Source organism: Phyllostomus hastatus, unplaced genomic scaffold, assembly GCF_019186645.2.
Source record: "Phyllostomus hastatus isolate PE091 unplaced genomic scaffold, TTU_PhHast_1.1 phas_scaffold_501, whole genome shotgun sequence".
NCBI lineage: Eukaryota > Metazoa > Chordata > Mammalia > Chiroptera > Phyllostomidae > Phyllostomus > Phyllostomus hastatus.
In genome coordinates, this window is record NW_025334033.1 from 9,503,824 (window position 1) to 9,528,809 (window position 24,986).

The window sequence follows — 24,986 nt, forward strand, 5'->3', positions numbered from 1 at the left end:
ACCTTGGTTTTTATGTTGGCCACGTCCTTTTTTCAACATTTAAAAATTGCAAATCATGAAGATGCTTGCCTTTGGGCCTCTTGGAAAAAGAAAACACAACAGAAATTGAGGCAAATTTAGGCTTTTTATCCCATCACGTGCTTTCGTGGAGATAATTGTAGCATGTGTGTGTGTATGACTTCTTACGGAATATTTATGCAGTGGGTCCTAGAAAATGAAAAGTGTCCGAGGTAATAAAGGAATTAGAGTTCTCTATTCAGATCAATACAACATTTATACAAACTTTACTCTGCCTTCTAAGACAAAAAAATTGAGCTACATGCATATTGGCATGCTTTATTTCATAATTTCCTTTCTTATTTAAAATAGTGATAAAATTGCTATGTCCTTTTTCACTCTGTTCACTCTGCTTAAAGTAATAATAATTGAATTTGTCTTTGAGAGAATAGGTCCCATAAAGTATTTTCTAGGAATTGTTTTTAGGCAATGTATACAAAAAAATACCAGTGTTACAAAGCATTCTTCCATAAACCTCTGTTAAAGTTGAGAAGTTTAAAAGCTGTGCTTCTTATTAACAGGGTCTTTTTTTTTTTACACTAGAGCACAGTTTAATTTTTTTTTATTATTACTGATTTGAGAGAGAGAGACATTGATTTGTTGTCCCACTCATTTATGCATTCATTGGTTGATTCTTGTATGTGCCCTGACCGGGATCTAACCCATAACCTTGTCTTATCTAGGTGACATTCTAACCATCTGAGCTCTTGGCCAGTGCTATAGAGCAGGGTTTAAAGTCTAGGATGAACTTGTGAGAAGTGTCTGTGTTGACTTGTGAAGTTTTTAATTTGTGTCATAATTTTGCACGTAACTCATTTCTTAATTCCACCAGACTTTCTTAGAAATAGTACTAGGAGGGTTGAGTCCCATGGCAGCTTTAATAGAGAGGCTCTTAGGAAGTATTCAAAACCCATCTTTTGACACTGGCTCTGTCGATGTACTTATTTGTCCTTTCCTAGATTATAGGTTCCCCATTGGCAAAGATTATTTATTTTTCAATAAAACTGTTGGACAGTGCTAGGAACTAGGGCTATTGGGTGAACAAAATGGAAGCAGTTTCTGTCTTCAAGGAGCTTACATGAGAGGGATAAAAGGAGCGGAGTCAGAGCAGGGTGGGAGAGAGGGCAGGGGCAGCATTGCTCAGACAGTCATTTCAATATAGACTGTGTATGAAGGAACAATCCTATAGTAGCCTGATGGGAGTGACATTTAAACTGAGCCTGGGAATATGTGTTAGGGAAAAAGAGATTAGAAGACTCATGAATGCAGGAAGTGCTGACTATTCATGGTTGAAGGACTGGCATATAAAAAAGCATTAAGGCAGGAAGGTTCTAGCACCGTTATGAAACTGAAAGAAACTCAGTTACTGAAATTGGAGAGGGAGAGGTACAAATGAATCTGCAGAAGCAGTCTGTTTGGACTTTCTGAGGATGGAAAACCTAGTAGTGGATCACAATGAGCATTAAGAATAGAAATGAAGAGTAGGCGAATAGAAAATATTAAGTGTGTCAGACCTAGTAATAATATTATTTTGTGAAACTTGTGTTTGGTGTATATACAAGTACATGTATGTATACTGGGTTATAAGGTACATGTATATAATTTTATCTTATGGTGTGCTGGGGTTAAAAAGTTTAAAGCAACTGGCAGTGTTGGCAATGTTAAGGACTTTAGACTTTATTCTGAGTGTAATGAGAAACCTTTGAAGGATTTTCAAACAGGAAGAGGTGTTAAGGTTTGCCTTTTAAAAAGTTTTCCCAGAGTCCTGGCTGGTGTGGTTCAGTGGATTGAGTGCTGGCCTGGGAACCAAAGGGTTACTGGTTTGATTCCCAGTCAGGGCACATGCCTGAGTTGTGGGCCAGGTCACCAGTAGGGGGCGCACAAGAGGCAACTGCACATTGATGTTTCTCTGGCTCTCCATCTCCCTCCCTTTGCCTCTCTAAAAATAAATAAATGAACCCTTTTCAAAAAAGTTCGCTCAGGCTGCTATGTAGATACTCATTTGGAGAGGGGGCACCACCAGCTGGGTGGCAGGTAGAAGAGTCCAGGTGTAAGAAGCTTCACTAGAATGGAAACTTCAGGAGGGTGAGGCTATTTGTTCATTGTAGTATCCCTGCACCTAGAACAATGCCTGGCATGCAGCAGGCACCCTGTCAATGTTTGTTGTATGCACCCTGTCAGTGTTTGTTGAATGAATATCTGACTTGAATTGGTATGGTAGTTATTGAGACAACAGAAAGTAGATTTCATTGGACATAATATTCAGGATAAAACTGAGAGGACTTGACTGATTGGATGTTGGGGTGAGGATAAGGAGGCTCTGGTTGGAGACAGGGAACTCTGAAGGAAGATCAGGTTTAAAGGTTAAGATCATGAGTCATTCTTAACATTTGTAGTTTAAAGTTGACTATGAGATATCTAGGTGGAGACATCAAGTAGGTAGTTGAAAATAATGCCTGACTGATGCAAGGTGGGCACTTAATAAGCCTTTGTTGATTAAGCACATGCTACTTAGCAAATGCTACTTACCAAGTTTTCTAACCTCATTAAAGTAGGATCACTTATAGAGCTAAGGCACATTGTCAGTTTGGAGGTTCGTAGTCTAATCCCTCTGCTATAATAATGATATCCCTTTAAGGGATAGAAATGTGCATTCGTTAGAAAGTGCATTAGGAGAGGGAGCTAAGTAAAAACAAGTAATAGTAGTAGAATTTTTTTGAACTTTTATAGCCCTGACTGGTGTGGCTCAGTGGGTTGGGCATCATTCTGCAAACCAAAAGGTCACCATTTCAATTCCTGATCAGGACACATGCCTGGGTTGCCAACCAGTTCCCCATTTGGGGGCGAGGGAAAGGCAACAAATGAATGTTTCTCTCTCACATCAGTATTTCTCTCCCTCTCTTCCTTGCTCTCTAAAAAATAAATTTAAAAAAATTTTTTTAACTTATTTTGAATAGATTGAAAACTGATTTTATTTTATAAATTCTGTAAAATTGTGGGCACTTATATAACTCAGTATTTTATCTACAATTATAAATACTTTGCTGGAAATTTGAAGTGAAAGTTCCCACATTTGGTGCCAGTTGTGTGAAATGTAAAGGATTGGTATACAGCTTCTTGGGAATTATTACTTCGGAAGGGTTTGGTTCTCTGTTCGGTGTTTTGATTTTTCTTTTGTTATTTTTTAATTATAAACATAGTACATTTTGTTGAGAAAGTTCCAACAAAACAAATACCCCTGTGTCACAAAACCATACTGACAGAATGGTTCTGTTCCTTACTCCTGAAAAGTAACCAGTGTCCACTGTTGGAATCATGTTCCTCTACCAACAATTTTGATATAAAAGAGTAAGTATTAACATTTCAAATTTAAACCTCTGTGAATTACTGCTGTCTCCCTAGCATCTCTTACGTCTTTCCACTTCTCTCTGTCCCTGTGGTTACTCACCTTGTCCAGGTCACCACCATCTACTCTAATGACACTGGTGTGGGTTCTTTCTGACTCCTCTCTGCACTTCCACACTGGCCCCTCTAGTCGGCCCCAGCAGTCAGGAGTGCTCTTTTTTCCTCTCATTGATTCTAGAGAGAGGAAAAGGGAGGGAGAAAGAGAAGGATAGAAACATTGACTGGTTGCCTCTTCCACGTACCCTGACTTGGGACCAAACCTGCAACCCAGGCATGTGCCCCACCCAGGAGACTTTTTGGTCTAGAGAGTGACACACAACCAACTGAGCCACAATGGCCAGGGCCAGAGTGCTCTTTGAAAAGGGGATGGTTACTCCCCTGCTTAAAACCATTTGATAGGAAAAAAAAACCAACAACCACTTAATGGCTCCCCACCTCCTTCAGATAAAAGCCAGGTTCCTGGTCCTGTTTTGTAAACCACAGAGTGATCTGGTTTCTTCTTGCCTCTAACCTACCTCATTCCGTTCTCCCCCTTGCCTGCTGAGGTCCATTCACATTGGTTCTCTTTCTGTTATTTGACTAGATCAAGTTATTGTCAGCTTCAGGGCCTTAACTATTATATTTGGAGACTTATGTCCAAAATACTGCTCTCCTCTTCCTTCTCCCAGAGTTTCTAGTCTCAGTCTAAATGCCCCCTGCCCCAGAGAAGTCTCTGTCCTGATTTCCCCATCACAGATATGTTTCCTATCCACTTGATTCATTTCCTTCTTAGCACTTTCACTAGATATAATTAAATTTTTTTATAAAAGAGAAACATTACTGTGTGTTGGTTGCCTCTCACTCACCTCATACTGGGGACCTGACCCACAACCCAGGCATGTGCCCTGACTAGGAATCTAACCGGCCACCCCTTTGGGTCACAGCCTGCGCTCAATCCACTGAGCTACACCAGCCTGGGCTAATTAATTTTTTTAAAATCCCCACCTGAGGACATTTCTTCATTGCTTTGAGAGAGAGAGACAGACAGACAAACACCAATGTGAGAGAGAAACATTGATTGGTTGCCTTCTCGTACACATCCTGACCAGGAATCAAACCTGCATCCTGGTTTTGGTCACCCTAGCTGGTAGTAATTACTTATATTAGTTATATTTGTGGAATGAATAAGTCAAAAAGAGCTGAGCATGCTAATTGTCTATAAAAACCTCGGCTTTGTCCATATGGACTTTTATTCCCTATTTCTAGGATGTGGAATATGTATCCCATTTACATGTGATCATGGGATGTTTAATTAAAGAGATGAGTTTTTTTTAAGTAAGTGAGAGGGAGCTAAGTTGCTATAAGTTGATTCTGACATGATATCACAGAAAGCATACATACTATTTGTGAATGATGGGTGGGGGGATTGAATCTTAAGGTTTGAGTCTTCACATATTGATGGATTAGAATTCTAATCTTAACCAGGATAATGCTGTTTTTTTTTCTTTTTTTATAGATTTTACTCTTCTTTTTTTATATATATATATTTTTTAAGATTTTTTATTTATTTATTTTTAGAGAGGGAAGGGAGGGAGAAAGAGAAACATCAATGTGCGGTTGCTGGGGGCCGTGGCCTGCAACCCAGGCATGTGCCCTGACTGGGAATCGAACCTGTGATGCTTTGATTCGCAGCCCATGCTCAATCCACTGAGCTACGCCAGCCAGGTTGGATAATGCTATTTTAATAAGCATTACCTTCGTTCAGTTAGCCTTGCTTCATTATAGGGTCTCAGTTTTGACAGTCTAGTTTAATGTTAAATATAGCTTTTAAGCAATGTTAATTAAACTGCTCTAGAAGCCATATATACCTATAGTATGTTGGGCATTGGCATTACTTTAAGCAGGTCTTTAGTTCAGCTTAAATTTGATATACCGTGCTGGCACTCCACACTGCCATTTCCCTAGAGGAATGCTGAGATCAATAAGGGTGGTTTTCACTGGGTGAGATGAAATAGAGGGATGATGGTGAGAGAGAGCCACTGGACACAGAAATGTCAGCATGAAGCGGGCGGGAAGATGAGACCTGCAGATGGACCCCAGCCCCTGTGGGTGAATCAGTTTTAGATGGCTTTGCTGAGCACAGGCATTAGATAAAGCAGCCCCTACAGGTAGAAAATCTGATGGTCTGTTCATGTTTACATTGTTGGAAAGAACTTTCCATTGCATGTTGATCTGTTCAGCTTACTTATGAGCCCTCAATAGAATATAAAAGACTCAGCTGTAAAGAGTAGCTTTGCCCCGAGTTTCCCCAGTAACTTCCTATACAATTCTCAACTTACAGGTATTTTTCACAATGTTTAGAAGGTCTTTGTGGTCTCCATAGTATTGTTAATGTGGTATTTAAGGTCGTGTAAGAAGAGGGACTGTACCCATGAGATGCAGTTGTTTGTTGATGAAGGAGAGCCATTTGTTAGGTTTTTAGTATAGAGTGGGACCTCTTTAACAGAAAGGCAGTACTAACAATGCTTTGATACAGTAACTTTTAATGGGTATCTACCACATGTAATAGTTCATTGTTTCAAAGAAGAATTTGATTGATAGTGTATCCAAATCCCTGTTATAATGAGTTGGTATCAACTCATTATACAGAATTCTGGTGTATTCATGAACCTCAAAGGTCAGGAAAGGGATTAATTACCAGAAGGCTTTGTAGAGCTTATAAATTTCCATTAAGGTAGTACAGGAAAAATGATAATACTTAAGACCATATACAAATTACTGTATAACCCAACAATCCCACTCATAGGTATTTACCAAAGTAAAATGAAAACTTAACGTTTACACAAAAACCTGTATCTGAACATATAATTGCCCTAAACTGGGAACAACCCAAATATTTTTCAACTGGTAAATGGATAAACAAAGTATCCATTTCATAGAATACTGCCTAGGAATAAATAGGAGTAAACTACTGATACTTGCTGCAAGATGAATGAATCTCAAATGCATTATGCTAAGAAGCCAGACTCAAAAGGCTATATGTTGTATCATTTCATTTATATGATATTCTGTGATAAGCAGATCTATAGGGACAAATAGGGCTGTGGTTGCCAGGGGATGGGGGAAGGATATGAAGAGCGCCGGCTTTCAGAAAGACTGGAAACAAGAATATTCACTTGTTCATATCAAAACAGTAACTCCTATTGACCAAATACAAATTACAGCAACATTTGGGGCAGTGATGGTACTGTCATACATCTTAACTGTGGGGGTGGTTTAACTGTCAAACCCATAGAACTGTACATAAGAAAGGATAAAATGTACTGTACACCAGTTACACCTCAAGTTTTGAAGATACCATGAACACAAATATTGCTGTAACCTGCATTTGGTTAATAGGAGTTAACTGTTTTGGTATGAAAAAGTAGTGTTGTTTTCAGCCTTTTCAGGAGGTTGATGTACTAGCTCCCTCTAATGAAATGAGAAGAGTAACGTTTCATGACTGCTTATGAAAGAGAGTATGCCAGCTGTTAATCCGAGAAGGTCATTTTCTCATTCTGGCCAAGGAAGATATGCTCCTAAAATAGAAAGAAACTGGAAGAAGAAAACAGATACTTTTTAGCAGTCTATTATTTTAAAATCTATCTTGGCACTTGACCCATAGTTGTATAGCACCATCATCTCAAGGAATGATACTACCGGTAATAATCAGTTGTGTTTTTCTCTTTTTGGCAGAAGGGGAAATGTTTTAGACTAGTAAAGGTGCCTGAATTAGGAGCTAGGATTCTATCTGGTTTGAATCCCAATTCTATCATGTATTAGCTGTGTTACCTTGGGTAAGTTACTTAGCCTCTCCTACTTTTTAGTTTCTTTATCTTTAAATGTGAATGGTTACATTTAAATAAATAAACAGATAAATAAATAGTTGGGAGGAAAAAAATTGGAGCACCCAATAACTGGCTACATATCCTTGCTTTGCTCTGGGAAGTAGCACATGGGGTCTGCATCAAGCCACTTTGCAGTAGTCATGTTCCTCCATTCTCTACATTTATGAGTGTACCACATAGACTGTTGGTGTGTGAATTCAGTCCTCATGAGACTATATGAGGAACACAGCCCCATTGAAACACTGAGGAAACATAAAGGGGTCCATTTTATCCAGTTTCTAAGTGACAGAGCCCATCCTCAATCCTAAAAAAAAAGAAAAAGAAAAAAATTGGGATTATAATGATAGTTACCTTAAAGTTGTTATGAAGATTAAATGTCAGATGCTTAGAAAAGTACCTGGCATCTAGTAAGGACAGTATAATCGTGGGTTGGTATTGACATTATCAAGAGCAGGAATCAGAGCAAGGATCCTTTTGTTGCACTTTTAAGTGACTGGGCTGAGTTGGAGAGGAGTAGCAGGACGGGGGAGCCCTGTGAGAGAGCAGATCCTGGTTGTAACCATAATTTAACAGTATTAATTGTCCTGGTGAATTATTAAATCAACTGGACAAAACAGAAGTGCTAAATGGGGATGTTGGGGGTTGTCAAATAAGGATTCGTTTCTTAAGTTTTTACTTACTGATTTTAGAGAGAGGAAAGTGGAAAGAGAGAAAGAAACATCAATTTGTTGTTTCACTTATTTATGCATTCATTGGTTGATTCTTGTATGTGCCGTGACTGGGGACCGAACCCACCACCTTAGCATGTCAGACGATGTTATAACTAACTGAGCTACTTGGCCAGGGCTAATTAGGATTCTTTTTTTTTTTTTTTTAAGATTTTATTTATTTTATTTTTAGAGAGAGGAGGGAGGGGGAAGAGAGAGAGAGAGAGAGAGGCGCACATCAGTGTGCGGTTGCTGGGGGTTATGGCCTGCAACCCAGGAATGTACCCTGGCTGGGAATCGAACCTGGGACACTTTGGTTCCCAGCCCGCACTCAATCCACTGAGCTACGCCAGCCAGGGCTAATTAGGATTCCGATGTAGTGGTCAGCATGTTTGCTGCTTGTTGTCAGACCCTGGATTAACCACTGGAAATAGACCTTTTTTCCCCCCTAGCTTAAGCATTTGAAATAAAACTTGTAGTTTGTTAGCTTACTTAAATCAGCCCCACAAATGCCAGTTTTACTATGAATTACAGGAGGAGAATGCTCAGAGAATTGGTTAGCTATACCAGCAAGAACAGTGAGCGAATTACCTTTGTAAACATCTTATCACATATATATATCACATATATATATCACATATATATTCTTATCACATATATTCTTGAGAATCAGTACTTCTGTAGATTATAGAGAAAATGGTGACAATTTGGAAGTAGCCTCCAGGTCAGTTTTATATTCACTTTTCCATTTCAGATGTATATTTGCCATTAAAAGAGAGAGGACAATTTTGAAAACATTCCTTGTAGCTGGTCTGTTCATTGTGATAAAAGTCCCCTTCAATTGAAAGCGCAAAGAGATAGAAGAGATCTAGGGAGGGTGGGCATTTTATTATTCCTGGATACTTCTTTTCTGTTGAATAAAACTCATGTGATTACTTCTGCCCTATTAGGAGCTCTTGTCCCTGGCAAAGCGGAAACGCAGTGACTCTGAGGAGAAGGAGCCCCCTGTGACTCAGCCTGCAGCCTCCTCGGACTCTGAGACGTCGGACAGCGATGATGAGGTGGGTGTGGAGGAGCTAGGCCACTGGGGCTGACAGAATTTGAGGGTCCCTGTGTTGGTGACTCCTGATGGCCTCCCTTAAACTGAGGCCTACAACCTAAGATCTACAAGGACTTCTTAGGGAAAGAAAACTGAAAGGAAAACTTTTGAATTGTCCTGTTCCCTATACTGCTCTCTTGAGGGCGTTTGTGCACAGTTTTGGTCTTTTGTTCCCAGTCCTACTGCAGAAGAAAGGGTACAATTTGTTAGTCATCATCTCTCTTTTTTTTTTTTCTCGTTTTAATCCCATTTTTGTGTTAGAAAAGAAATTCTATCAAGAATGTCATATTTTAGTTGGGAATACTTTAGCCAGACAAGAAGCTTTCTTATAAGAAATGGAAGGATATGTGGTTGAAGAGAGACTGTTTTTTTCTCTTACAGGAGCAATGTCTGTGGGGCTTGGCAGTAGCTCCCTCACACTCACAGCTCCTGAATTTTGAGTGCACAGATCTCACTCAGTCAGCTACTGACCTGTTTCAGCACAGGGGAGCCTTTCCCCCCAGCACTACATCTTCCAAGGGTACTAGAGCTCTCCTAAATCTAGCTTAATGCTGTAAATTGTCTTTTTTAAGATTTTATTTATTTTTAGAGAGAGGGGAAGGGAGAGAGAAAGACAGGGAGAGACATGTCAATTGGTTGCTTCTCGCATATCCCCAACCAAGGACCCAGCCAGCAACCCAGGCATGTGCCTTGACTGGGAATGGAACTGACAACCTTTCAGTTTGCAGGCTGGCACTCCCACGCACTAAGCCACATCAGCCAGGGCTTTTTTAATTATTATTATTTTAAAAGACTTTCTTTCTTTCTTTCTTTATTTATTATTTGTTTTAATAGGTTTTATTTATTTACTTTTAGAGAGAGGAGAAAGGAGGGATAAAGAGAGGGAGAGAAATATCGGTGTGAGAGAGAAACATTGATTGGTTGCTTCTTGTACATTCCCTGACCAGGGGACCAAATCTGCAACCCAGGCATGTGCCCTGACTGGGAATTGAACTGGCGACCCTTGCTTTTTGGGACGTCATTCAACCATCTGAGCCACACCAGTCAGGGCCATTGCTGTAAATTCTTTGTTGAGGACCAAAGATCCTGTATAAGGATACAGGTCCTCTAGAAGTATCTTAAGAAGTATTAATTGTCACTGCCACTTCAGTAAAAATTTCTTGTGATTGTGTAGAACCAGCCCATTGCTGTACTTTGGAAATATTTCCAGGTCGTAATGCTGTAAAGCATAGAAAAGTTTCATTTCTTCCATCAGTTCTCTGCTAGAGAGAGCCATTTGTGCCAGACAGGGGCAATGGAACCAAAAGAAATTTCCAAAGTCAAATATTGTGTCCTCAGTTCAATACCCTCTCCGTGTTAAATACCTTCTTTTTAAATTTTTTTTTAAATTTATTGATTTTAGAGAGGGAGGAAGGGAGAGAGAGAGCAACATTGATTTGTTGTTCTACTTACCCACACATTCATTGGTTGACTCTGCATGTGCCCTGACTAAGGATTGAACCCGCAACTTTGGTGTATTGGCATGGTGCTCCTACCAACTGAGCCACTCAGCCAGGGCAAATACCCTCTTTTTAAAATGAATGCCAGAGAGTTCCTTCATCCGACCACTGCTCCAGTATGCAATAGCCAAAACCACACTGCCATGACAATTTTCTACATTCCTGTATGTCTCCATCTTGATTCTTATTCTTACTGCTTCTCAGGCCACTTTTTACTTCCTCCTGATCGTCACTATTATGGTGATCTGTGCCTTACCCAGGCAGTTTCTCCTCAATATTTCCGGTCAACCCAGTGTACCTCCCTGTTCATGGAGCAGCATTGACAGCTTTGATGTTCTCTTTCTTACCTTGTCGGGAGGGGCCGGGGAAGGCTTGTGGGGCAACATTTATACAGTCCACAGTAGTGTGCAGTAATGTCCTAGGCCCGCACAGTCCCTCGCCACTCCCTCGCTGACTCGCCCAGAGCAGCTTTGAATCCTGCAAGCCCTATTCCTGGTAAGTGCCCTGTATAGATGTACCATTTTTTAATCTTCTTTTTTTCAAACATTTTTAAAAATTTCCTTTATTGTTCAGTTACATTTATTCCCATCTTCCCCCCATTACTCTTAACAATATGGAACGCTTCACGGATTTGCGTGTCATCCTTGCACAGGGTCCATGCTAATCTCTGTATCGTTCCAGTTTTAGTGTATGTGCTGCCAAAGTGAGCACCACTTTTTAATTTTTTATGTCATATTTTTACTGTACCTTTTCTGTATTTAGATATGCTTAGATCTACTACTACTACTAACCACTGTATTGTCAGTACAGTAACGTGCTGTGTAGGCATGTAGCCTGGGAGCAGTAAGCTAGACTGGATAGCTTAGGCATGTAGTAGGCTGTAGCATCCAGGTTTGCATAAGAATACTCTATGACATTCCCACAGTGACAAAATCACCTAACAGTGCGTTTCTCAGGACATACCCCCGTTGTTGCGTGTCTGTAATTGCCTGGAGAGAGGCCACATATCACCTTTCTGTTTAGTCTTTTACCCTGTAGTCTAGGAAAGTATTTTTAACAATGTATTTATTTTGTTTTACAGTTCCACGAAAGTAAAAAGTGTTTTTTATTATAATCAAATTTAATTAACAACTAGAGCTGTATTTACTATTGCCCTGCATATGCACATTAGGGATGATTTCATTATAATTGACTGTAGTGATGTTCTCTTAATTTTAAATGATTTCATATACTTAAACTTGCTTTTCACAGCAAGAGGTAGTGGGTATGTGAGGGTGTGTGTGTGTGTGTGTGTGTGTGTGTGTGTGTGTGTTTATTTTTAATGGAGGAGCTTTAATTCCTCTCAAATTGATAATAATTGAATCTGTTAGAAAAGCAGTGGGCTGTGTGAAGTAACTTCTTTGTTTTGTTTTTCCATTTTCTTATTTTAAACGCATAGACAAGGCAGGAAAATCTTGGCTGATTTCCTTTTCTCACTATTCAACTACATAAACTACTTTTATTTTTCATGTTTCAGAAGTCAGCTGTTATGGGCTTCTTCCCCCTGCCTACCAATATTCTATTCTATTTGAATCTGTGGTATGTATAGAATACCCTGTAACATGTTTTATGGTCTTTGCAGTTCCTTAAGATACAAGCAGTAATTACCCTGTGAAGTATTTCATTCTTTATATTTCTGTCATTAAATCAGAGTCCTAAGTATGCAGTTACTGTAGGGATTCCCTTTATCCTCTCTAGCTGCTTCTGTCAGGAAGGCAAGGTGTGTGGCACCTCCACAGCACTAGAGGAACCCCAAACTTGTGCTAGAGTACATCCAGAGTCCACATAAACCTTTACAGCTTAGGGTTTCTCGCAGCTACTTAGCCATGTCTAAAGTTCCTCGCCTTAGAATGCTGTCCCACTGCTCACACACTGATTGGAGAAAAGGGTGACAGGAAAGTTGCACTCTGCCCAGTGGGTAATGCGACTTTGGGTAACTCTCCCTACAACGTTCTTAGCTCCTGCTTCTGCCTTATGGCCCCAGTTCCGCAGACCCACAAGTTTCTTGCAGCTCTACCCCAATCTCCTTCCCCCCATACCCACTGGGAACAGCAGCCTCAATATCATGGCCATTCTGAAAGGCACCTGTTCTTCGGTCTGCAGCATCACTCTTTAGCCTAGATCACTAGCTGAGCACCGCAGACTTAAGGTAAATATTTTACTCCTTAAGTCCAGCCAACTATAAACTCAGATTTATGACTACCATAGAGATATTTTGGATTGCATAGGGAATTTCTGAGAGATTCTTAGCATATAAAGTTTGAGATGAGGCTCTTGTCTATTTTTCTTTCTCATAATGATATTCATGCTTCTTTGTAGGTAAAAACTATGTACTGAAGTAATTTGCTATGTCTTCTCATTTCTGCTGTCTTTTGTCTTTTATATCCTTATTACTACAAACTAGCCTTTTAGAAATTTGGTTGTTAAAGCAGTTCTCAGTCAGATGGGGAATGTATCAGACACTGTTCCATGACGTTTTCAAATACACCTCCCAACCCTTCTCCGCTCCCACCTCTTTTATCATTCATTGTCATTAGTGAACAGTGAATACAGGTGGGAAAAGTGTGTTGGTCCCCTTTGATTTGCTATGACAGAAAACCAGTCAAGCACAATTGAGAAGGATAATGGGTGGTTTGCTATAAGTAGAGACATGCACTGAGAGCAAGAAGATATCTAGCTAAAAGTTACGAGAGTTTCCAGAAAAAGTGAGTGCACTGGGCATTAAGTATAACATTCAATTAGGGAAGGAATACTAGATGTTTCATTATAGTATCTTCAGTGGGGGGCAGGAATCCTAAGCTTAATGAAAGCAAATATACTTACATACTATTTTTGGTGAATGCATTATTCTCACTGATAATTTGGGACACATGTAAAACTGTGAACTAGGAGTCTTTTATAAGGTTTACTTGGACCAAGCCTGGGAAATTGGAAAGCATACCTCAGTGGGAGGCCATGATGCTGTGCTGTGGCATGTTGGTGCATCACTTCCTGTCCCTGAACGCATTTGATAGGAGAAGCCCCACAAGGGTGTGAACAGGAATGGCAGGGAAGAAAAATCACAAGGTTAGGAGGAGGAGAGCTAGCAGCAGCTCACTCACACAATGGGATTTTTTTTTTAATGGCCAAAACAAAAAAGTCCAATTGTTAGGAGAAATGGAGCCCTAAATTAAGTACTCCAGAGTCCTTTTTAGAAACATGGCAGGGACTTCTGGCAAGATGGAGGCATAGGTGGACACACCATACCTCCACACACAACCAAGATTAGAACAACAACAATTTAGGGCTAGAATAACACCCAGAATTGATAGAGAATTTATCTGAATGGAAGCTGGAAAGCCAGGAAGTTGAAGTAGACCCATTCATCCAGACGGGTAGGAGGGGCTGAGAGGAGGAGCGGGTGCGGGTCTTGGGGAGCGGAGATCGGGGAGAACTGGGCGCATAAGGCAACCGGGAGCGCGTAAGCCTTCCGGGACGCAGCAGGTGGACCCTGAGTACGCAAGTGGCAGCTGGTGGATCTAGTGAGGCGGCATTGTGGACCAGGGCAGAACGAGAAACCCAGGATCCCAGGGAAGGGACTGAGATCCCAGGAGAATGGAGCTACCGCCATTGTTCCTCCCCCGCCCCCACATATAACGTCACAATCTAGCGACTAGGGTGCCCAGCCCAGGTGAACACCTAAGGCTCCGTCCCTCATCGTAACAAGAGCGACCAAATGGAAAAAAAAAGAGAGAGAGAGACATGTCTCCAACAGAAGAACGGATCAGTCCCCCAGGACTCATCCTTTTGAGTGACTAAGAAATAGCCAATCTATCAGATGCACAGTTCAAAACATTGGTGATCGGGAAGCTCACAGAATTGGTTGATTTTGGGCGCAAATTAGAAGAACAAATGCAGGTTACCATAAAAGATATGAAGGAAGATGCACAGGGAACCAATAGTGATGGGAAGGAAACTGGGACTCAAAACAATAGAGTGGACCAGAAAGAAGAAAGAAAAAACCAAACAGAAAAGAATGGAGAAATAAGAATTCGAAAAAACGAGGAGAAGCTTAGGAACTTCCAGGACATCTTTCAACGTTCCAACATCCGAATTATAGGGGTACCGGAAGAGGAAAAGCAACAGATTGAGCACATATTTGAACAAATAATAAAGGAGAACTTCCCCACTCTGGCAAAGGAAATAGACTTCCAAGAAATCCAGGAAGCTCAGAGAGCCCCAAAGAAGTTGGACCTAAGAAGAAACACACCAAGGCACATCATAATTACATTAGCCAAGGTAAAAATGAAGGAGAGAATCCTAGAAGCAGCAAGAGATAAGGGGACAGTCACCTACAAAGGAGTTCCCATCAGACTGTCAGCTGATTTCTCAAAAGAGACGTTACAGGCAAGAAGGGGCTGGAAAGAAGTATTCCAAGTCATGAAAGACAAGGACCTACATCCCAGATTGCTCTATCCAGCAAAGCTCTCATTTAGAATGGAAGGGCAGATAAAGTGCTTCTCAGATAAGGTCAAGTTAAAGGAGTTCATCATCACCAAACCCTTATTTTATGAAATGTTAAAGGGACTTGTCTAAGAAAAGATACAGAAAAAACATGTATAGTAAAAGGACAGCAAACTCACAATTATTAACAACCACACCTAAAGCAAAACCAAAAGAAACTAAGCAAACAGCTAGACCAGGAACAGAACCACAGAAATGGAGATCACATGGAGGGTTAGCAACAGGGGAGTGGGAGGAGAAGAGAGGGGGAAAAGGTACAGAGAATAAGTAGCATAGATTGTAGGTAGAAAATAGACAGGGGGAGGGTAAGAATAGTATGAGAAATGTAGAAGCTAAAGAAATTATAAGTATGACACATGGACATGACTAAAGGGGGGATGTGGGTAGGAGAAGGGTGTGCAGGGTGGAGGAGAGTGAAGGGGGGAAATGGGACAACTGTAATAGAAAAATCAATAAAATATATTTAAAAAAAAGAAACATGGCAGATCATATAGGAATAGATAGCTGCAGCTAGATAAGGAGAACACCTAGCTTTTCACTTTTTACCTGTAAAACTCACGTTGGATACCTAGAAAACTTTTTTGTTGTTCAAAATGAGTGTAAATATATTAGATGTAGTGAAGAAACTAATGAATTATGTTCTGATACCCTCTGCCTAAACGAGAATTACTGTTTTTTAAAGCTTCATGCATAGTTTTGTTTTCAACATTTTTGAGAAACCCGAGCATGTGTCCCAGCCCTGCAGTTCCCATGTCAGTCACGCTTCTGTTTTCTTCCCAAGACTCTGGTCAGCCTTCCGGGTTGCGTTTATCCCCGCACTTGCTGCCCCAGAGACTCTGGCCCCTTCCTGCTTCTCCCCCACTCCATTTTTTCTGGTTCTTTCTGAACCTCTTCCTTCTCTTTTTCTTCTGTCACATCTGATCTTTAAGGTTCTCCCACTTTGATCCTGTTACACTCCTAATTCTCACTGTGTTGTCTCTTGCTGGCTCCAATATCTTTATTACTAGAACATTTTGAAAAAGATAACTTTTACTTACAAATTCATTTAGTAACAACTTTTCTGGGAAGTTGGCCTAGATATCCAGGAGGATTTCATTACTGCTTTACCGTACAGATGATGATAAATAATTAGCACATGCTTCCAATAAAGACCTTCACTACTAAGCTAGAATTTTCCCGTATATGTATTAGCTTAGAACATAGTTCCTCTGGAACAAGATGTGCCACACAGATGAATTGTCCCAATACTGAAACAACTCTTGAAAGTTGAAATATAAAGCACACTACATTTGAACAGTTTTTTTATAGATATATTATATATAGCTGTTTTTCTTATTGACGTAGTCATTATTATGAATGGCAGTTCCTATACCTTAAAATAGTGGCTCCCAAAATGTTGAGCCTTGTAGTACTGCTCGTTACACCTTCTCTTTCTCTCCACTGCTGTAGGTGAGACGTGGCCGTTGTTTTCGTCTTTTGGTAGTCTGCTCTACTTCCACCTCCCTGCACCCGATCCACTCTGGGATCAGGAAACCAGGGGACCCCGTAGAGTTTAGGTTGGAATACTCTTCTTTAGTACTTGAACTTAGTGATAGCTGTTTGAATTGCTGATAAGCCTTATTTTTACATACTTCTTAGTTCTTGGCTATGTAGATAATCACATAGTAGCACCTCATTTATGTGGGTATCATTAAAATTTCATCAAAAGAATTTGAAAAATAAAGTGATTTTCATAGACTACTTGCTCAAACTTGTTTACCACCGATTCTGATAACTTCTATCCAGCAGTGGAATGGAGTACTGATTATATTTTACATTTAAAAAATGTTTTATTGTCCAATTACATTTGTCCCCATATTTCCTCCATTGTTTTCACCTGCCCTGCTCACCCCCACATCCCACATTCGTACCCCCCACATTTTTTTGTATTACATCTGTTGCACTTTCATTTTTGACTCCATAACCAGGCTTTAAGTTTTTGTGATTAAGTTATGTTTCCAGTTAAATATGTGATTGCTCGGTTATAAAATACAGTAGGGTCTTTTGTCTGATGAATTCTTCATGTTCTTTAGGCTGACATTAAATTGTATCTACTCTTCAACTCCACTGACCCTTTTCTACTTTCCAGGGGGGAACACCTAAATCAGGAACCATGACCTTCTCACACACCTCTTTGCTGGCCACTGTCACGATCTAGAATAGTAACTAGAAAACCCTTCTGAAAATTGCTTGGGTGCTTAGTATAACACTCAATCCATACAGAACCTTACAATGTTAAAACTCCAACGGGCCATAGGGGTCATCTGGACTCCTGTATTTCAGATTATAAAATAGTCCCCTGGCTTTATATAGAACCTACTGGTTTCTGATACACTCTAAACTTCTTTTACTTTTTCTTCTTTGAGTCTCACACTACCCTGCTAAGTGGTCAAGGCTTGTTTATCCTACTCTACTGATCAGGAAACAGTCTCAGGTTAAGGGCTTGGGCTGTGTGTACTCCAGTTCTTTCAACCCCTAATCCCAGTATGGCTTATCACTAGCCCAGATATTCTCTTTGAATTCCACTTACCTCAAAGTATTTGTCTTCACTCATAAATTCATTTTGGACTGTGGTTTCTATTCTGAGTCTGGAGCCCTAGAGTGTGATCTCCTCGCCCATTAGACATAGCCTTTCTGAAGACTTGAAGTTTCTCTGCCTCTTGGATGCTTAGAATACTCAGCATCTCAATGTTACCTAAATCCAGAGTAACTACTTCCCACCCCATGTTTCTTCCCGTCTTTTGGCTAGAGAGCCAGGAAGACCAGCTGCTTCCCAATTAGGGTCCTGCTTGTAACACTCCCCACATACACTCTCAGGCTGGCACAGGGTTGTGTGGTACTAACCCTCCTTGTGTCATTAGATGATTGCTGCCCATTAGAGTATCTGTTACATCAGTGAGAGTCAAACTAGTGATCTCTTTTAATTTGTTAACAGAACATCTTCCAGCCTTTGTTTTAGGTTTTGTTCACTGCATACAGGTTGGGGCAAAAGTAAGTTTACCATTACTTGTTTGGAAAATAATACAGTAATTAATAAATAATAATGCAAAAATAAACTGTTTCGTGTACTCACATCAGTATACCTCCTTTTGCCCCACCTTGCATATACACGCTTTCCTTGTTATGTGTAGGTCTGAATACATGTGGACCGTTTGGGAAAGCAGGAGGACGCCAGTGTGTGAGAGTCCTGACTGACATGGGCCCTTCTGCTGTCCCAGACTGTTGCTGAGCAGCCCTCACTGGAGGTGGCTCTGGTCTCTGCACTCAGATGCAGATCATCAGGCACTCGTTTTCTCATTCTTGCCTTCTGTGTGTTTCACTTTAGTGTACTTTTAAGGTCCCAACAGCTTGCCTTTTAATAGAGCCATAGTTCCCAGAACAAATTAAGAAATGCCTGGTCATTTCCTCTCCTCTGTGTTTGATGGAGAGGGCCTAAGAGCATCCTTTGAACCCTGTCCTCTACTTTTGAGACTCCATTTACTACCATACCCTGGCAACGAAGGAGGAATTCATTTTCCCTCAGTCTCCGAGTCAATAGAATAAGGCTTTTGCAGAAATAGATGAGCAGTTGCAGGGCTAATGGCTGGAATAAGGGATTTCTGTGTAGATTTTGTCTGCTACAAGCCTTACCCATCTTCTTTATGGTTCATCAGTTTCTGTAATTGGGAGAAGAGGTACTGGGCAAATATTTAAAATATGTGCTTAGAACGAAAAACATTGGGGAACCTCTGGTTTACAGGAGTGAATGTAAAATATAACAAATGTGATCTATTATCTGAGGGAGCAGAATCTTTAGATTATTGGGACCCATTTGAATCTCTTTCTCTGTATTAATTAGGAATAATAGGAATAAATACAACTTATGCTGGCCCCCAGATTTTAAGTGATTATTTATCTTTGAGTGATGGAAGTTTGAGTGCTTTTCGTTTTGTAAAAATTATTTGGTTACTTATTTTTAGAGAGAGGAAGGGAGGGAGAAGGGGAAGGAGAGAAACATTGATGTGAGACAGAAACACCAATAGGTTGCCTCTCGTATGCGCCCTAAATGGGGACTGAACCTGCAACTCAGGCATGTGCCCTGACCTAGAATCAAAACAGCAACCTTTCCCTTTGCAGGATGATGCTCAACCAACTGAGCCACGCTACTCAAGGCTTCTTTTAGCTTTAAAAATATTTTTCTGTTTTTTAAAGCTTCATATAATGAACACATTTTTCTTAAAATTAGATTTTAAAGGTTTATCAAAAATCAGATATATTTCTAGGAAGTACAAGGCAAGTAGCTTAATCTAGCTTCTCAGTACTGAAACGTTATTCATAAGGAGTCTTATTTTTTTGCCCTGGCTGGTGTAGCTAAGAGGATTGAGCATGGGCTGTGAACCAAAGGGTCGCTGGTTCAATTCCCAGTCAGGGAACATGCCTGGGTTGCGGGCTAGGTCCCCAGTGGGGGCCACATGAGAGGCAACCACACATTGATGTTTCTTCCTCTTTCTCTTTCCTGAATCTCTAAAAATAAATAAAATCTTTTTTAAAAAAAGAAAAAAAGAAAAGAAATTTTATTTTTTTTAAAGTAAATTAACCTACATTATTATAATTCCCCCAAAATCATGTCACATATAGTGAGTTCGGTTGTTGCCGCTGGCGTGACAGACCCTGTTGACTTAGCCTCATTGGAGGTGAGGCACCTTTGTCATCTCATTTCTTTCGAAAATTGTTGGAAAGAAAAATGAGGTTCCCTTCCCACACTCAGATTTCATCAGGAAAGTCCTTTTTAAATGGAAGCATTTTATTTTCTATCTTTACTATTATCTTTTCTCCATCTTCCCCAGAGGGTAGACATCACAGACGTTGAATGAGTGACAGTCTCTAAGTTCAGGCAGTGCAGCAGATAGAGGGTGGAAGGAAGGATAAGGAAGCCACCTAGCTTCCCAGTGCCTCCTGAATTGGATTCACCTGTGTGACTTCTTATTTAGATCTTTAATGCGCTCAAAAACACTTTTTCTCCCCACGGAGTCCGGAATTTGGCTCTGTTGTACATGAGAAACCCACATCTGTAGGCAAAAATAGACCTAATGACTCTAAAACACATGTGACCCTGGCCACTCAGCCTGTACCCTCTTGGCCTCACATTCTCATTGGGTAGAAATACAGAGGGCCAAGACGCCCTGTTTGGAAGAGGTGGGTGATGCCCATTTTCATAACAGGCCAGTAAATATTGACTAATATGAGCAGAGTTGTGCTATTTGTTGTAACCAAAGCCAATGCAAAAGATGTTTTATATATGGTACTGCCTCTAGTAGTAGATATGTGTTGTCAACATAGGAAGTTGATATATTTTAGCTCCATTAATGGAGAAATTTAATACTTGAGCCTTTTTTGAATTCTTTCAAATTCACCTAAAGTTATCTTCCTTGAATGATTAAAATTTGAAATAGTTAAGTGCCATATTTGAGTCTTTATCAATCAAGCTCTAACGCTCTTTGCCCTGCTCTGGTGATTCCCTGAGACCCCGCCACTCTGTCTTTGTGGGCCCACCCAAGCTGCTTCCAGTGGCTTCTTCATACAAATGGCCTGTTTTGGCTCATGCTGGAGAATTTCCTAAAATCTCCCTAAGGTCCACAAACCCCAAACACGCAGCACCTGACCTCAGTGTGCCCTGTACCTCTTGCTAAGTGGTCCAAGGTCCAGCACCAGTGGCAGCTGGCCTTGGTTTGCAGCATGGTTTAGATCTTTCCTCTCCTGGGCCCCTCTGAGCCCAGCACAAGTAGCAGCCATCTGCAGATCACTCTGTAGCTCATGCTAGGTGGCCCTGGGCAGGGCACAGGCAGCAGCTGATCTTGGTCTGCACTTCCTGGGAGGCCCCAGCGCTAGCACTCCCAGTGGACAGCTTCAGACCACACTGGAGCACCACCCAGCCACCCCTACGAACGACACACTCAAGGGGCAAACTTGTTGGGCACCAGAACCCCACTGAAGGGAGTCCTGGTCTGGGGGCTTAGCCCCCGCACAGCAGCTCCTCTGCTATGGTCACAGCCAGTCCTCACAGCCAATTGGCCTAGGGTACATCATTCCCATTGATGTGCCAACAGCATTCAAAGAATCTCTGGGACAACTTCAAGCGTAACAACATTCCCATCACGGGGGTGCCGGAAGAAGAGAGAGAGCAAGGAATTAAAAACCTATTTGAAAAAATAGACTTCCAGCCAAGATGGAGGCATAGGTGGATGCCCTGTACTTCCACGCACAACCAAGATGGGAACAACAGCAATTTAGAGGCAGAATAACACCCAGAACTGACAGAAAATTTATCTGAATGGGAGTCGGACAGCCAAGAAGTTGAAATAGACCTGTTCATCTAGACCAGTAGGAGGGGCAGAGATGAGCAGCCAGGCGTTGGTCGAGGCGCGGAGAGCAGAGAGAGTTGGGTGCATAAAACGACCGGGGGCACATAAGGCATCTGGGGCGCACAAGATCACAGCGGGTGGACCCTGAGTATGCAAGTGGCAGCTGGCAGACCCAGTGAGGCGGCAGTTGTGGAGCAGGGCAGAGCTCACAACCCAGGATCCCAGAGAAGGAACTGAGGTCCCACGGAGAACGGAGCTACCGCCATTGTTCCCTCTCGACCCCACCCCCACATACAACATCACAATCTAGCGACTGGGCTGCCCAGCTCTGGTGAATACCTAAGGCTCCGCCCTTCACCGTAACAGGAACAACCAGACCAAAAAAGAGAGAGAGAGATGGCTCAAACAGAAGGACAAATCAATGCCCCAGAACTCATCCTTTTGAGTGACTGAGAGATAGCTAACCTGTCAGACACACAGTTCAAAACACCTGGTGATCAGGAAGCTCACAGAATTGGTTGATTTTGGGCACAAATTAGAAGAACAAATGCAGGTTACCATAAAAGATATGAAGGAAAATGCACAGGGAACCAATAGTGATGGGAAGGAAACTGGGACTCAAAACAATAGAGTGGACCAGAAAGAAGAAAGAAAAAACCAAACAGAAAAGAATGGAGAAATAAGAATTCGAAAAAAACGAGGAGAAGCTTAGGAACTTCCAGGACATCTTTCAACGTTCCAACATCCGAATTATAGGGGTACCGGAAGAGGAAAAGCAACAGATTGAGCACATATTTGAACAAATAATAAAGGAGAACTTCCCCACTCTGGCAAAGGAAATAGACTTCCAGGAAGTCCAGGAAGCTCAGAAAGTCCCAAAGAAGTTGGACCTAAGAAGAAACACACCAAGGCACATCATAATTACATTAGCCAAGGTAAAAATGAAGGAGAGAATCCTAGAAGCAGCAAGAGATAAGGGGACAGTCACCTACAAAGGAGTTCCCATCAGACTGTCAGCTGATTTCTCAAAAGAGACGTTACAGGCAAGAAGGGGCTGGAAAGAAGTATTCCAAGTCATGAAAGACAAGGACCTACATCCCAGATTGCTCTATCCAGCAAAGCTCTCATTTAGAATGGAAGGGCAGATAAAGTGCTTCTCAGATAAGGTCAAGTTAAAGGAGTTCATCATCACCAAACCCTTATTTTATGAAATGTTAAAGGGACTTGTCTAAGAAAAGATACAGAAAAAACATGTATAGTAAAAGGACAGCAAACTCACAATTATTAACAACCACACCTAAAGCAAAACCAAAAGAAACTAAGCAAACAGCTAGACCAGGAACAGAACCACAGAAATGGAGATCACATGGAGGGTTAGCAACAGGGGAGTGGGAGGAGGAGAGAGGGGGAAAAGGTACAGAGAATAAGTAGCATAGAATGTAGGTAGAAAATAGACAGGGGGAGGGTAAGAATAGTATGAGAAATGTAGAAGCTAAAGAACTTATAAGTATGACACATGGACATGAACTAAAGGGGGGGATGTGGGTAGGAGAAGGGTGTGCAGGGTGGAGGAGAGTGAAGGGGGGAAATGGGACAAGTGTAATAGCATAATCAATAAAATATATTTAAAAACAACAACAAGAAAAAAATAATGATGGAAAACTTCCCTAACTAGAGAAAGAAAAGACAAGCCCAGGAAGCGCAGAGAGTCCCAAACAAGATGATTCCAAAGAGGCCCACACCAAGACACATCATAATTAAAATGCCAAACATTAAAGACAAAGAAAGAACCTTAAAAGCAGCAAAAGAAAAGCAGTTACCTACAAGGGAGCTCCTATAAAACTGTCAGTGGATTTTTCAACAGTAACTTCACAGGCCAGAAGGGATTGGCATAAAATATTCAGAGAGAAAAGCAAGGACCTACAACCAAGATTACTCTACCTAGCAAAGCTATTATTTATAATTGAAGAATAGATGAAGAGCTTCCCAGACAAGAAAAAGCTAAAGGAGTTCTTCACCACCAAATCATATTACAAGAAATGTTAAAAGGTTTTATATGAGAAGAAAACATCAATAATAAAATAATAATAAATACATATATAAATATCAATAATTACTTTAAAAACAAATAGATTAAATGCTCCAATCAAAAGACATAGGGTTGCTGAATGAATAAGAAAGCAAGACCCTTACATATGAGGGGGACCAAAAAAAAAACCCAGAATGTATATACTAAAAAATTGTGTGCTCTTACATGTTTAAACTTCAATCACCTTCAAAGTACTCTCCATTTGATGCCCTATACCTATGGAGACTTTTTTTCCCACTGTTCAAAACAGTTTTTGAACTCACTGATTTTGATGCCTGTTAGTGCTTCTGCTATTCTTTGTTTCACCTCTTCCATGTCAGGAAAACATTTCCCTTTGAGGACTTTTTTTCACTCTGGGAAACAACAACAAAAACGGTTGCTTGGGGCAAGATCAGGTGAATAGGGAGGGTGGGGTGTAGGGATCATGTCTTTTTTTTTTTTGGTTCAAAAACTGCTGAACACTCAGCACAGTGTGGGCAGGCGTGCTCATAAATCACCCATCATGAAATGGGCAAACGCATTGAGTCTTCAAAAAAAATTAATTGAAACCAAATGCAGCCTCTCAACAGCAGCAGCTGGTACACTGATACATATAGGTTTCTAGAACACTCAGTCAAGGAAGCCTATACTATAAGGAACTCGCCCTCCAGAAGATAATTCTGGTTTTGGGGGGCCCCAGCTCATGTGCTGTCTACAAGAGACTCACTTCAGATCAAAAGACACAGGCTGAAAGTAAAGGATGGAAAAGATATTTCATGGAAACAAACAAAAAAGCTAGGATAGCAACACTTATACCAGATAAAATAGACTTTAATACAAAGCCTATAACAGAAAATGAAGGGCCCAACAATTCCACTTCTTGGTATTTATCTGAAGAAGTCCAGTACACTCAGTTGAAAAGACATACACATCTATACGTTCATTGCAGCATTATTTACAATAGCCAAGATATAGGAGCAACCTGTGTCCATCAGTAATGAATGGAATAAAAAAATGGTGCATTTCAATGAAATATGACTCAACCATTAAAAAAAAAAGAAATCTTGCCATCTGCAACAACATGGTACTGAATGGATAAGTCAGACAAAAACAAAGATAAATGTCATATAATTTCACTTGTATGTGGAGCCTAAAAAACCAAAATAACAAGCAGACCAGTACCAGACTTGATACAGAGAAATTTTGATGGTTGTCAGATGTGAGGGGTTTGGGACAATGGGTGAAAAATGTGAAGAGATTAAGAAGTAAAATTGGACAGAATATTTGTGGGGATGTAAAGTATGGCATACGGAACATGGTTAGTCATGTGCTGACTATGTATGGTGCCAGATGGGCACTAGAT

The 24,986-nt window shown here is 40.8% G+C and overlaps 1 protein-coding gene and 1 non-coding gene across 2 annotated transcripts in view; one reads left to right on the forward strand and one right to left on the reverse strand.

Moving 5' to 3' along the window:
- RTF1 (RTF1 homolog, Paf1/RNA polymerase II complex component) overlaps nucleotides 1–24,986 on the forward strand; it is a 52,953-nt gene that overhangs the window by 3,368 nt on the left and 24,599 nt on the right. The window contains exon 2 of the mRNA XM_045823086.1: nucleotides 8,986–9,096. Coding sequence (XP_045679042.1) covers nucleotides 8,986–9,096 — 111 coding nt within the window. The remainder of the gene's footprint in view (nucleotides 1–8,985; nucleotides 9,097–24,986) is intronic.
- LOC123808982 lies at nucleotides 11,241–11,344 on the reverse strand. Its single transcript, XR_006783868.1, has one exon. It is a non-coding gene; the product is annotated as a U6 spliceosomal RNA (small nuclear RNA).